The following is a 14,900-nucleotide window of genomic DNA, read 5'->3' on the forward strand; positions in this document are numbered from 1 at the left end:
GAGGTCATATAATGCCGTATGGAACCATATATGATCATTATATGTTATCATAAATGTTCGTAGTAGGCTTGAGTTAATAAAATCCGTGCAAGATGTAAACCGGTAAATTGGTCATTCAAAGGCAAATTGGATGGTTCCACTAACACAATTGGACTTCCGGAAGGTATTAGGGACCATGGTAAACATTTCAGCAATTTTTTTTTCTGGGCGAAAAAAAATCAAAAAATTCCAAAATTAAAGGCTATCCACGCTTTTTGAGAAATTTTGGAGATTTCTGGGCTTGGTGTCGAAAAGCCTTGAAAATCTAGGGGATATATCTCGGGGTCATATAGTGCCGTTTTGATCCATATATGATCATTATTTGTTGTCATAATGTTCGTGGTAGGCTTGAGTTAATGAAATCCGTGCAAGTTGTGAACTGGTAAATTGGTCGTTTAAAGGCAAATTGGATGGTTCCACTAACCCAATTGGACTCCCGGAGGTTATTAGGGACCATGGTAAACATTTTGGCAATTTTTTTTTCTGGGCGAAAAAAAGTCAAAAAATTCCAAAATTAAAGGCTAATATCCACGCTTTTTAAGAAATTTTAGAGGTTTCTGGGCCTGGTGTCGAAAAGTCCTGAAAATCTAGGGGATACATCTTGGGGTCATATAATGCCGTTTGGAACCATATATGATCATTATTTGTTGTCATAAATATTCGTGGTAGGCTTGAGTTAATGAAATCGGTGTAAGTTGTAAACTGGTAAATTGGTGGTTTAATGGCAAATTGGATGGTTCCACTAACCCAAATTGACTCCCGGAGGGTATTAGGGACCATGGTAAACATTTCGGCAACTTTTATTTCCGGGCGAAAAAAAGTCGAAAAATTCCAAAATTAAAGGCTAATATCCACGCTTTTAAAGAAATTTTAGATGTTTCTGAGCCTGGTGTCGAAAAGTCTTGAAATTCTATGGGATACATCTCGGGGTCATATAATGCCGTTTGGAAGCATATATGATCATTATTTGTTGTCATAAATATTCGTGGTAGGCTTGAGTTAATGAAATCGGTGCAAGTTGTAAAAGTTGTAAATTATTCGTTTAAAGAAAAATTAGATGGTTTCATAACCCCAATTGGACTCTTGATGGTATTAGGGAGCTTGGTAATAAATATTTCGGGAATTTTTATTTCCAGGCAAAAACTGCTAAAAAATTTAAAAGTTGAATGCTAATATCCACCCTTTTTGAGAAATTTTGGATGTTTCAAGGCCCGGTGTAGAAAAGGATTGAGATTTTAGGGTATACATCTCGGGGTCATATAATGTCGTTTGGAACCATATATGATAATTTTATGTTGTCATAAATTTTCGTGATAAGTTTGATTTAATGAATTCGTTGAAGTTGTTAACCGTTAAATTGGCCGTTTAAAGGCAAATTGGATGGTTACATCCACCCAATTGTACTCTCAGAGGGTAATAGGGACCATGGTAAACATTTCGGCAATTTTATTTGTGGGCGAAAAATAGACAAAAAAAATCCAAAATAGAAGGCTAATATCCACGCTTTTTGAAAATTTTTGGTGGTTTCGTGACCCGGTGTAGAAAAGTCTTGATATTTTAGGGGATACATCTCGAAGTCATATAATGTCATATGGAACCATATATGATCATTATATGTTATCATAAATGTTCGTAGTAGGCTTGAGTTAATGAAATCCGTGCAAGATGTAAACCGTTAAATTGGTCATTCAAAGGCAAATTGGATAGTTCCACTAACCCAATTGGACTCCTGGAGGGTATTAGAGACCATGGTAAACAATTCGGCAATTTTTTATTTCTGGGCGAAAAAAAGTCAAAAAATTCCAAAATTAAAGGCTTTTTAAGAAATTTTAGAGGTTTCTTGGCTTGGTGTCGAAAAGTCTTGAAATTCTAGGGGATACATCTCGGGGTCATATAATGCCGTTTGGAACCATAATGATCATTATTTGTTGTCATAAATATTCGTGGTAGGATTGAGTTAATGAAATCGGTGCAAGTTGTAAAAGTTATAAATTGGTCGTTTAAAGGCAAATTAGATGTTTTCACAACCCCAATTGGACTTCTGGAGGGTATTAGGGAGCTTGGTAAATATTTTGGCTATTTTTATTTCCTAGCAAAAACTGTCAAAAAATTCAAAAAATTGAAGGCTAATATCCACCCTTTTTGAGAAATTTTGGATGTTTCAAGGCCCGGTGTAGAAAAGGATTGAGATTTTAGGGTATACATCTCAGGGATATATAATGTCGTTTGGAATCATATATGATCATTTTATGTTGTCATAAATGTTCGTGATAAGTTTGATTTAATGAATTCGGTAAAATTGTTAACCGGTAAATTGGTCGTCTAAAGTCAAATTGGATGGTTGCATCCACTCAATTGTTCTCTCAGAGGGTAATATGGACCATGGTAAACATTTCGGCAATTTTATTTGTGGGCGAAAAAAGTAAAAAAAAAAATCCAAAGTAGAAAGCTAATATCCACGCTTTATGAGAAATTTTTGAGGTTTCTGGGCTTGGTGTCGAAAAGCCTTGAAAATCTAGGGGATACATCTCGGGGTCATATAGTGCCGTTTGGATCCATATATGATCATTATTTGTTGTCATAGATGTTCGTGGTAGGCTTGAGTTAATGAAATCGGTGCAAGTTGTAAACTAGTAAATTGGTCGTTTAAAGGCAAATTGGATGGTTCCACTATTCCAATTGGACTCCCGGAGGATATTAGGGACCATGGTAAACATTTCGGCAATTTTTATTTCCAGGCGAAAAAAAATCAAAAAAATTCCAAACTTAAAGGCTGATATCCACGCTTTTTAAGAAATTTTAGAGGTTTATGGGCTCAGTGTCGAAAAGTCTTGAAATTTAGGGGATACATCTCGGGGTCATATAATACCGTTTGGAACCATATATGATCATTATTTGTTGTCATAAATATTCGTGGTAGGCTTGAGTTAATGAAATCGGTGTAAGTTGTAAACTGATAAATTGGTTGTTAAAAGGCAAATTCGATGGTTCCACCAACCCAATTGGACTCCCGGAGGATATTAGGGACCATGGTAAATGTTTCGGAAATTTTTAATTTCGGGCAAAAAAAAGGTAAATTAATTCCAATATTGAAGGCTAATATCCACGCTTTTTGAGAAATTTTGGATGTTTCGGGGTTTGGTTTCGTAAAATATTTACATTTTAGGTGATACATCTTGGGGTCATATAGTGTCGTTTGGAACCATATATGATCATCATATGTTGTCATAAATGTTTGTGGTAGGCTCCGTTAATGAATCGGCGCAAGTTGTAAACTTAAATTGGCCGTTTATAAGCAAATTTGATGGTTCCACCCACCCAATTGGACTCCCGGGCGGTATTAGAGACTTTGGTAAACATTTCAGCAATTTTTATTTATGAGCGAAAAAAAGTCAAAAAATTCATAAATTGAAGGCTATTATCCACTCTTTTGAGAATTTTTGGAGTCTTAAGAAGCTGATGTTGAAAAGTCTTGAAATTCTAGGAAATACATCTCGGGGTCATATAATGTCGTTTGGAACCATATATGATCATTATATGTTGTCATAAATATTTGTGATAGTCTTGAATTAATGAAATCGGTGAAAGTTGTAAACTGGTAAATTAGTCGTTTATAGGCAAATAGGATGGTTTCACCTACCCAATTGGACTTCCGGAGAGTATTAGGGGCCATGGTAAATATTTCGGCAATTTTTATATCCGGGCACTAAAAGTCAAAAAATTCTAAAATTGAAGGGCATTATCTCACCTTAGCTTCTATACATGAGAAAAACCCTTTTCTTAGTTAGTAAAAAAAAAAAAATTTTAAAAAAATAAATAAAGCTTCAATAATCATTATATAGTCAGTATGGAAAAAAAAAATATACGGAGTACTTCGTATGAGCTATACTGTTGGGCCTTTGTAGCAGAAAATTGTCGGGTCCCTTTGATGCTCTTGGTTTCAAATTACAGTTAGTATTATGTGCACCATGATAGGTGCACCACTCCTATATTTTTGAACATTTAGTAAAAAAATTTGAACATTTTACAAAAATATGAACACGTCACTAAAACTGAACATAAACATGCAATTTTTATGTTCATATTTTATAAATAAATGTTCATTTTGTATACATTAAATGTTCAATTTATATTACAAAACTATTGAATTATTACGAGTTAGACAAACTTCTTTCAAAATTTGTTTGACTTGCAATAATTCAAAATTTGTGATTGTTCATATTTTTTTTATTAAATGTTCAAAATTTGTTATTGTTCATATTTTTTTACTAAATGTTCAAAAGTATATGTGTGGTGCATTGTGTTTGTTCAGATTTTTTTTACTAAATGTTCAAAATTTGCGATGTTCAAATTTTTTTACTAAAGTTCAAAACTCGCGATTGTTAAGATTTTTTTACTAAATGTTCAAAAGTATAGATGTGATGCATTGCGATTGTTCAGATTTTTTAACTAAATGTTCAAAATTTGCGATGTTCAGTTTTTTACTACATGTTCAAAATTTGCAATTGTTCAGCTTTTTTTACTAAATGTTCAAAAGTATAGGCGTGGTGCATCTTAAAATTTGCGTCAAATTATGTCCATACCCCACCGAAATTGGAGCAGTAAGTTGGGCCTTTTAGGATTTCCACTTCTCATTAATCATAATTCTCAACTTGTCATCTACTCCCTCTATTTCGTAATAAACAGTCAACCTTTTTTTTTTTTAATTTTATTTGCTTATTAAATCTTTTGAAATCAAACTTCCAAAGCCAAACACTTGGTCTCTTACTACCTGAAATTGTAAACAACCTTTCAATTTAAACAACCTTTCAATTTTAAATTGCCTTTCAATTTTAGCTTGTTTTTTTTGTGGCCGGCTGACATACGAGTAATTCCTAACCGGATAACTCTTGACTGTCCATGTTTTTCCTAATCGACCGACTAACTCCACATGATTTGTCATGCAACATGTGAAACTTGTGCTAACTCTAACAAATTATGAAATCAAACTTCCAACGTCCTCAAATACTTGGTCTTTTATTTTAAATCCACAAATTTAGACTAAACCGTGCTGAATTTTCTTATCAAATACGGTCCACAGAATTTGTTGAACTATTGCCGATATTTGTGAAAAGAGGAATCAATGAAAGGAACCTATAACAACTCAAATTGTCAACGGTCAACGGGTCAACGCCAAATTGTAAAATGGTAATCACTCTCATAGTCCAACGAAGTAGTTGTACTTCAACCTCTCAAGAGTTACGAAAATACGAACCACTCTCTCTGTCCCTTAAAGCTTGTCTTAATGAGTATGTTGCATGTAGATTATTTAATATGTTACGTGTAGATTTAGTAGGAAAATTCTTACAATAGACTATTATTTTAGAGATGGTTATATACTTATATGATAGTGTAAAGGGTAATTAGCTATGTACATCAACTATCTGAAAAACAGAGAAATTAGTTGATTTTTTTGGTTATATTGGTGAAAGTTGTAGTATTATGAATTTATGATAAGCATCATGCTCCCTATAACCTTACTATTCCAAGCCAACTATATTGTCTTCTACGATGTGGTTGCAAAAGCTTCAACTTTAGTCTAATTTAAAGTGCCTAAAAAATCTCAAGTTGATGATTAGCAAAGCTTAATGAACAATTAACACGACCGTGTCGTAACTAAGCTCTAATTACTACGTAGTAAGTTGTACACTTCGGCTGACTTCTTTAACCATTTTATTTTATAATCTGATCCCTTTCTTGCTGTTGGCTATAATGAAGGGGAATCACCTATGAACGAAACTAATGAACACGAAACATTAAAAGGTTTTTTTTTAGGAGAATATTCTATGTACATTATAATTTTTTTTTGCAAAATAATTAAGGTTCAACGCTTCATGTGTAAGACTGAAATCCATCTTAAGATATGTCACATAAGTTAAATTGTCACGGGTATTCAAAAACTAATCGATGTATACTTACATTGCACTACGTTAGCAATGTAACCTTTGAAAAATACGAGATTTGGATTAAAAGAATAAATTTCCAAAAACATTTGATCAGTTAATGAGCCATGTCATAGATTCTACCAAAAATAAAACTTTCAATTAACAAGTACAATAAACTAGTGTGTTTCATTTTAAAATATAATTATCAAACATTTGATTCCTTATGGACCTCAGGCCCTCAGGGTTTGTGGGTTGAACTAGATGCTAAACTTGTTTGTTAAACCAAATTCTCAACAAGTTCAGCCTTCTACAGTTCTACTTCTCTCTAATAGTCCCAACAAGTCAAGCTTTTTCGCGATAGAAATGATTCTTGGAATAAACTCAACCCATACTCTAGCAACACTATCCATCCCGGTTTCACTCTCATCGCGCATCCCATCCCAAGCCATCAATATATATTCGTCACGCAGCAACATATCAAGATTGTGCATGCTCAGAGGCGAGTCTGATGGAAACACAGATCAGTATTACAAGAACATGATCAAAGATAATCCTGGAAATGCCCTGCTTCTGGGAAACTATGCTAGATTTCTGAAAGAGGTACGATACTGAGTTATGATTCTTATGCATCATCCGATAATATAACCAAACCAAAGTTTTTATAGAATGACAGTTTTCTGGTTTAATGTCATACAGGTTAAAGGTGATTTGGCCAAAGCAGAAGAATACTGTGAACGAGCAACACTGGCGAAAGCTGAAGATGGGAATGTACTCTCTCTCTATGGGGAACTAATATGGCAAATCAGCAAGGATGTTACTCGAGCTGAGACTTATTTTCACCAAGCTGTTCTCTCTAACCCTAATGACAGGTACATCGTACACGAGGCAGTAAACCTAGCACTATTATTACTTACCTATTTATCTGAACGTTACACAGCCTGTATTGGACTCAACTCGACCCAAAAATTCAATGTGATATAAACTGTGACTCAGCCTGAGCAACAAACCCATGCTGACCTGACCCTGTACCAAGTAACTCATATCTCGAATATGACCTAAATGGCTAATATCCAAACACACTTGAGTCATATAAAAATTGACTCAAGCAACCCATTTCCAACTTCTAATAGGCAATGAGTGGGTGAGTAATTTGACATTCAAATCAAGATGGGTTTTCTGCATTCTGTTCCTTAAGTTTTCTCACATGCATCCTTGTATTTTTCCTGATACAACTCTGCAATAATGTCAATGCAATGCAGTTACATTCTCGCATCATATGCAAGATTTCTGTGGGATGCTGAAGAAAAAGACTAAGGCAAAGACCGTTCAGAGTCAGCAACAAGATGATCAAAAAAAAAAAAAAAAAACCTGCTCAAACTCAAATTATAGCGACAGCATAAGGGTGTGTTGGAAGAATAAACATTGTAAATAACAAAATATTGTTCCAAATGCAAACTACGCCAATTTGATCAATTTAGTCATCCCCCATAAGCTACTTATGTATCATAAACTACAACTGGTGTACGAGAGAATCCCAAAATTTACCCACAACCACACTTCAATGGAAGACCACTAAAAGAGTGTAATTAAATAGGAGCAATAGATTCTTATGGATAAACAACTCGAAAAAGCAGTGACCGGACAATCCAGAGAAAGTGCAAATGCAGACTCTTAAGCGACCAGACTGGCATTCTAAAAGGCAAGAACAACCAAACCTCACCAAACTATGGACAAATTGCTTCATTGACAGCATAATCATGTTCTACTAAGCCAACACTTCGTGGAGGCGAATGAATCCAACTGCACCCAAGCTTTATCTTCAATGCTCTGATACAACTTCTTGCTTGATTGGGAGCTGGACTAGATCTTCAACAATAGGCCCGTCCTCAATTTCAGAATGAGCTTCACCCTGGTCAGATGTTGGATCTTCCTCATCGACATGAGCAATCGGTGCAGAACCAGGGTCAGAGGGAGAAACTTCCTCTTCCACATGGGCAATAGGAGCAGATTCGGGGTTTGACAGAGGAACATCCTCCTCAACACGTGCTATAGGTGGAGACCCATTTACCGGATGATCCAGCACTTTAGCATTTTTCGACAAGCGTGTCTTCTCGGAAGGCAATCTAGGGAGGGACTTCCTCTGAGGCCGTTTAGACTGTACAGGAGAAGGTCCTTTGCTAGAGTTGGTTTGTGAGACCGTCTTCACATTCAAGCTTAGTCTTCCAGATCGTTGATTTTGGTCCCCATCTTCAGCTTCCATTGATGATGAATTCTTTTTTCTACCTAGCTTGGGCGATCTGGGACGTGTAGTTGGTATCTGAATCAGGAGGCAAATAGAAATTATAGATCATATTTGACATTTAAGAGTGATAAAAGCAAAGCTACAGCTACGACCATCAAAGAGCATAGGAAGGGAAGTGTACTGTCAGTGAATTAAAATTAAAAGCATGTCTAACAAAACAACTGCAAACGTCCTGCTCCTTTAAGTTTATAACTTAAATGCCAAGAAAAAAAATATATGCTGCTAACCCCAATAACATTTTCATTCAGGACAGATGGAGGGGAAGCACATGTCTCACCAGAAATCCAAGGTTTTCTTTGATGCAAACGGCAAAAATTATGTCACCAAGTAAAGTTACATACATCCAGCCCCATTTTACCTTGCCAACAATGCATTTCTGGTTATCAGTAACTTGTAAAAGCACCTCAATCCAATCCTTTGCTATCAAATTGACCCCGCAATATATAAATATTCCTAGAACCTAGGTCCTTAAATAATATGTAGTACTCCAATACTACCTTCAGTATCTAAACAATAGGTAACATTTGACTCTGACCGTTATAAATTGCAACTTAAAGCAAAGTAGTCAAAAGTGGAACCATCATTTTTGGATTTAATTTTAAGTATTATGTACGCTTATCTACATAGTTTGTTGACATGATATCACGGCACAAACCAGTAACAAAGGAAACTAGAAGGAATACCTATTTTAATATTTTATACCCAAAGCATTCAAATCCAATAGCCTACCTAACAATATAATGTATGGAATAACACAGATCAAGAGGAAACTAGACTTCTTAATGGCGTACGAGTAGGAAATCCCCTTGTCTTATCGACAAAGAAAAGGAGGCCCAACAGGCAACAGATACCACCATATTGAGTCAGAAAGGCGCATAACATACCTATTCTGGTCCTGCAAATAAATTGGAGGCTCTAGAAAGTAGAAACAATCTCACATAAAACTTCCTCCAGATGAAAAATATAATCAAAGAATATGTGATGCTGCAAGTCAACTCACAACAAATACTTAAAGCTCTACAAGTGTAAACATGGTTAGCAAGCTTAAGTACAAGACATCAGAAGCTTAATCGAGACCTGAAAAAGCTACAGTTATTAAATCACTACAGATAACAGTTTGGTTGCACACAATAAGCATAAAATGCCCATAAAGAGCTATAAGGGGGAAAGAAATACCTTCTTAAGTTCAGCTTTAGGAGGTGCAGGTTCCTGGTAGAAGTTAGGCATTGGTGTTGCTTTAAAATTTAAACTTTTCCGAAGCATCCTAATCTCAGCCTCTTGAGATTCCTGCTAACAAACATAATTCAGCACGAGAATAAAATGTATTCCCAAGCAATGGTTCTCCTCAGAAGAGTAAAAGCATAAGCATTAAAAAAATAACCTTGGACTTCGCTTGCATGTTATTTTTCTCTTCTTCGAGCGCATGAATCTTTTCCTCGAGTTTGGTATAAAACTGTCCAGCAGCAAGAACATGCCAAAATCCAAGTTATTTAAGAGCATAGTCGACGCAAGTGAAATAACCCTGAAGTGAATAAGGAGCAAACACAAACCTCTCTTCTCTTCTCAGCTCGTTCATGACACCTAAAGCTGAAACCATAAGATGGAAGTTTACCCTCTCTACGGGCCTTGGCATCCGCTGCAGAGGGGCTTCTGCAAAGTAATTAAGGATAATCTGACAAATAAACTCAGAGACGGATTACAAACAATCAAACAAAATTATAAACCTTGGTAAATATGTCTTTTTACCCTAATCAATTTTGAGCAAGGAAGAAAAGGGAGAAAAAGGCAGAAAGATCAACATTAAAAAAGGATACTCAGAAGATTCCCCATTTCCATCGCTAGTAGTTGGACGTTCTTTCTTGAGGGGCTTCAATTTGGGCTTTTCCCTGCATACAAACAATATTAAGTTAAAAATGATCAGTGAAGAGAAAGTGTAGTAAGCTAATAACTCATCTACAGCTTCAAAAATTCTGTTAAACAAAGATTATAATACATTTTATAAACAAAGCAGCCAGTATGGCAGTATTAATAATCAAACGCTTCTAATACATGTACATACCAGGTTTAAGAGGAAAATAAAAATATAAATTACAGCAACAAAACTTACACAGTGCCTTCACAAGTCACAGACTTTTCAGAGCCAGACATCAATTCAGTCTTCACAGGCTGCTGGATAATTAAAATGACTTACTGTTAGCATATAACTGAAAAAAGAGGGGCCATTAGCCAAGCCAAAACTAAAAAAGTATCCACCTTAGCTTTGTGGGTGTTGCTAATCACAGATGCAGGTTTCGTGGTCTTGCTCGGATTACTACTAGTAGCATGACGATCATTAAAAGATTTGGTCTTTACAATAGGCTGTTTTGGCTGCGTATTCACAGACAGAGCACCATTTGAAGTTGCCTTAACTTCTTTATTGTTGGTTTTCTTCTTCATTGATGTCACCGCAACCTTTTTTGTGTTTGAAGGCTTCTCATTTTTGGCCCTGACTTTGAGCTCCTTCACATCTTTATTTTTTGTTGTTTCCACCTCCTAAAAACCAATAGGTATACAATAAGCAGGAAACATAGCAACAAGCTCATGAGCATGTATCCCCAAAAATAAATGACTGAAGCAATGTACCTCAGAAGCTGCGGAACCACTGATTTCCACAGACACATGAGCAAGCTCCTCCACTCCTTGAGTAGAATCAACCATCCTTGTTCCATTTAACTCAGTACCATTTTCTTGGTAAGCATCAGGACCTACACCCACCATACTGCTTCCAGGAATTCCATTAATCTCCGCTGCAATGTCTTCCTCCCCCGAGCCATGGTGATCATATTGAGCACCATTTAGATCAACAACACCAACCATACCAGTAACGATATCAGTGTCAGCATCCATCATCAGCTGCACATTGATAAAGAACTGTGTTAGTTCCAACTTCCAAGAATTACATTGGAATGTCAAATTAAAGGTATGGGTGGATTCACTCTAGAAGACAACATAACCAATCAATCTAATTTCAAAATGAGCAATTATGTAGTACTAATTAAGAATGTTGAAAAATATTAGGCATCCACAGATAGCTGTTACACATTCGCTATTTGAGCTTATTATATTTAGCAGCGAAGAATACTGTTGCACTAGATTATGGACGAACATTTCATAATTTTGAAAATCAATTTTAATACTAATATTGAAACATTCTACCACAAATCATAAATTCGGAGTTGATCCTTGATGCAAAGGTAAGACAATCACCCCATATTAGTGGTAAGCGCATTAGGTTTTCAGCATTAAAGGCCTCCATCTTACTACAACTTTTAAGGAAAGCTTGGTGCACTAATATGCCCCCGCTTCTGCCACAATCACACACTCAACTGTAAACTCATCCTCCATCTCATTGGGCCTAATACATCACATAGAACTGCAAATGACAACAAAAACTGAAAACCTTGTCGATTTTCTTCCATTGCATTGCCGAGTACCATAATTACAGTCCAAAACTTCTCTTTCAAGACATGATAAGTTCACTGCCCAGCAAATAACAGATTCTACAAGTAGCAGTTCTAGATACCACGCAAACGGATACATACCCGAGTCTAACACAATCATCCGTATTATAATTTGAGCATCTCATCATAAATATGCAGTGGATCAGAAAAACAAGAATCAACATCATTCATCATAAGAATTTTTAATCGCTAAACATAAATAGAATCCAGAATTCTTGATAACATGATATATCCAACACTTAAACACCAATAGTTGATAATTGATACTTTCAACTCATTATCAATCAGAACTTCATAATATTCTCTCAAATAACCAAACAGCCTAAAGTCACTTCAACTTCATGATTTCAACTACAATTTGTCAACTCATTCACTTCACTTTCCTAGAACAAGTGAACTAAGTTCATAGCAAAATTAGGTCACAATAACTTAAAAGAAACAATTATACTTCAAATCTCAAAAACCCCATTATGCAAAACCAAGAGCTAGATCCCCCAAATTCACTAAACATGTATCAAATCCAACCCACAAAAACAAAACAAAACAAAACAAAGAAACCCAGAAACCAACAAAGTTTCTACTAAAAATCAAACTAAAAAACAGCCAGAAAGAATTAAAAAGAGAGCATTTTGATCACCTGGGAATTACAGCAACATTAACCAACTCGATCTGAGACAAATACAGAACAAATGGGAAAAGGGAAGTTCTTCAGTTTTCTGGGTAGTGGGTGAAAAAAACAAAAGATTAAATATTTTTCAAAGAAAACCCACGATCTTTCACAATGATTGAGAGATAACTGATTAGGTTTAGTTCTAGAAAATGGTTTGACAATTGGGTATTTAAAATTTTAATTGTTCTTGGAAGATTTGATGGTAAGAGGATTTGATTTTTGAATCAAAAATCAAAGAGAGGGGGGAAAGGGAGGGGCTGAGAAAGCAGTTGTTGTTGAAAGAGAGAGTGACTGGGTAGGAGAGAGAAAGAGGTGGGGTTTTGAAAATGAGAATACCAGGTCACTTACACACGACCATTTTCAAGAGAGAGAGTGGGGGGGGGACTACTACACCTCACTGTTCGGGCAGTAAGGATCATTGCGGTTGAAGAAGAAGAGAAGAGGGAGTTGAGATTGGCACCTCATCTCCTTACTCGGTCTAGAGTTTTTAAAAACCGACTCGATCCAATCTACCGAGTAATTTGAATTGAAAATAGCTTGATCCAAATTTTGATTTGTATGGGTGTCATGAATTAGCATGATGCAAATTTAAATAGTACTCCAACCTGGCTAGATTTGACTGAACTCGATCTAATGACTCAAATTAACACCCCTAACTTTTTTTTTTGAAGGAAATTAACACCCCTAACTTAAAATTGTTACTTTTGTATTTACGGCCTAATAAGATTTTACTTTGTATTTTAAAGTGAGACTTGAGTATATCGTATTAGTCTAGGTAATTTGAGGTGGATTGCCCTGTGATAGAATTTAATGCCCAAATTGATTAAGTTGAGATGAGCCATTTTACGATCATCTTGGCTTTTAGGGTCGAGCTAGTGCTTTGACCTAAGTTTGCATTTTTGGACTACACGAGTTGTAATTTTTCTCGAGATAGCTAGTGTATTGAATAATTGATGATCAAATTAATGGTTGATATAAGTTTTAATAAGTGTGTATGTTTTCAAGGTTCAATTTAGTAATTTACAACTATCAAATTATGATTTTGTCTAAGACTCCAGAGTTTGATAGTTGTAAATTGAACTTTGATAACTGTTATTAGCCCCTTTATCAAAATATATTCAAACTTATATATTTTGTTTAAACTTATTTTATAGTCTGTACTTTGTATGTATTTATTAACCATTATTTGAATATATTAAATAGTTTGTATTGTTCCAGCTTCTAGCCAGTTCAAATTTAAATAACACAGAGGTCTCATTGAATTTCTCTAAATATAATTTACTCCGTAGAACTTTTACTACATTAAGTTGAAACCGAATAATTTATTTAAAACTTAAATTCTTAATAAATAGCGATTAAATCAAAGTAGATGTATGAATTGTATTATACCTATTTCCAAATCGGAGGAAATTAAGGATTAGAAAAAAGTACAAAGAATTTATTTGTGTCATTAGTTCATTACTCATACCCCCTTAATATGTGTACGCTAGTTGCATATTACAATATAATATGATGGTTTGAGAAAGATAAACTAATGTGTTAGTTATATAGAGCATTCTATATATTTAAACTATAGTTCTAGACTTCTAGTACAACCCAAAAATCATATTATACAATTTACTTATACAGTGGCAGATTGGCAGCATATGTTTAATACATATATCATCCTTAATTAATCCTTAAATGAAGTGATTAAACTGAACATATTGTTAATTAATTATTTAACTTGGGTTCGTTTGGCATTGCTGTGGTTTTCTGTTTTTTTAGTTTTTTGTTTTTTTTAAAAGTATAGGATATATGTCTCATAATAAATCAAAAATTATTTAAACATGTTAAAATTATAATAATTTTGAAAACTGACAACAGAAAAGTGGAAACACCTTTTTCTTGTTTCCTGTTTTTGGTTTTTTGTTTTCAAAAAAACAGAAAACTGAAAATCAAAAATGATGTCAAACAAGCCCTTAGGGTTTGGTTATAATGATGGCTTTAGTTACTGTATACATATGGATGATTAATTGTTGGCAGATCAGCTAATGTACATGATTGTCCTGTTTCCTAGCTTGGGTTCAAATCGTGGTTTCAAAATTGAAACATTTGCTTCTCACATATGCATAGAGATCTACATTATGTCTTTAAATAAATATTTTTTTTAGTGAGATCATTATAAATAGCTAGTTGATCCATATAGATATTAATTTTGTATTATTTTCAAATTATTAGAGGATTAGGGTTTGTTTTGATTGACTGAACTGAATTAAACAGCACTAATTGGAGCTGAGATGAACTAAATATTTTACGAGAAAAAGAAATTAAGACTGAACTAAACTGAACTGAACTGATTGGAGCTGAACTGAACTGAACTGAACTGAAAATAATATAAAGAGAACAAATCCTCAGTTGAACAAGACATGTAAAAGGAGGAAAAAGATTTGAATTAAAATTTTGATTAGAGATCATCTTTTTTA

General features: G+C 34.7%; 1 protein-coding gene across 2 annotated transcripts; it reads right to left on the minus strand.

Annotated features, from left to right (window-relative positions):
- Positions 1-7,349: 7,349 nt before the first annotated feature.
- On the minus strand, positions 7,350-12,853 carry LOC110733588 (protein WVD2-like 6). 2 transcript variants are annotated; one of them, XM_021913655.1, is made up of 9 exons: positions 12,403-12,853; positions 10,888-11,157; positions 10,519-10,797; positions 10,373-10,431; positions 10,080-10,151; positions 9,816-9,915; positions 9,647-9,718; positions 9,442-9,552; positions 7,350-8,280 (listed from the first exon to the last, which is right to left on the minus strand). In XM_021913655.1, the coding sequence occupies exons 2-9, from the start codon at positions 11,152-11,154 to the stop codon at positions 7,783-7,785; spliced, it is 1,458 nt and encodes a 485-aa protein (XP_021769347.1). In that variant the 5' UTR covers positions 11,155-11,157; positions 12,403-12,853; the 3' UTR covers positions 7,350-7,782. The 2 variants fall into 2 exon arrangements, with proteins under 2 accessions (XP_021769347.1, XP_021769346.1); XM_021913654.1 differs by having other exon boundaries at positions 10,373-10,434; positions 12,403-12,852.
- Between the last annotated feature and the right edge of the window lie 2,047 nt (positions 12,854-14,900).

This window comes from Chenopodium quinoa, unplaced genomic scaffold (genome assembly GCF_001683475.1).
Source record: "Chenopodium quinoa cultivar QQ74 unplaced genomic scaffold, ASM168347v1, whole genome shotgun sequence".
Lineage (NCBI taxonomy): Eukaryota > Viridiplantae > Streptophyta > Magnoliopsida > Caryophyllales > Amaranthaceae > Chenopodium > Chenopodium quinoa.

Excerpts from the sequence above, each read along its gene's own strand:
- LOC110733588 (XM_021913654.1), bottom strand. The coding sequence starts at position 11,154 with ATGATGGATGCTGACACTGATATCGTTACTGGTATGGTTGGTGTTGTT. Across the intron at positions 10,152-10,372 it reads GTGACTTGTGAAGGCACTGT|GGAAAAGCCCAAATTGAAGC; the intron begins GTAAGTTTTGTT and ends GTTTGTATGCAG. Across the intron at positions 8,281-9,441 it reads CTAAAGCTGAACTTAAGAAG|ATACCAACTACACGTCCCAG; the intron begins GTATTTCTTTCC and ends CTCCTGATTCAG.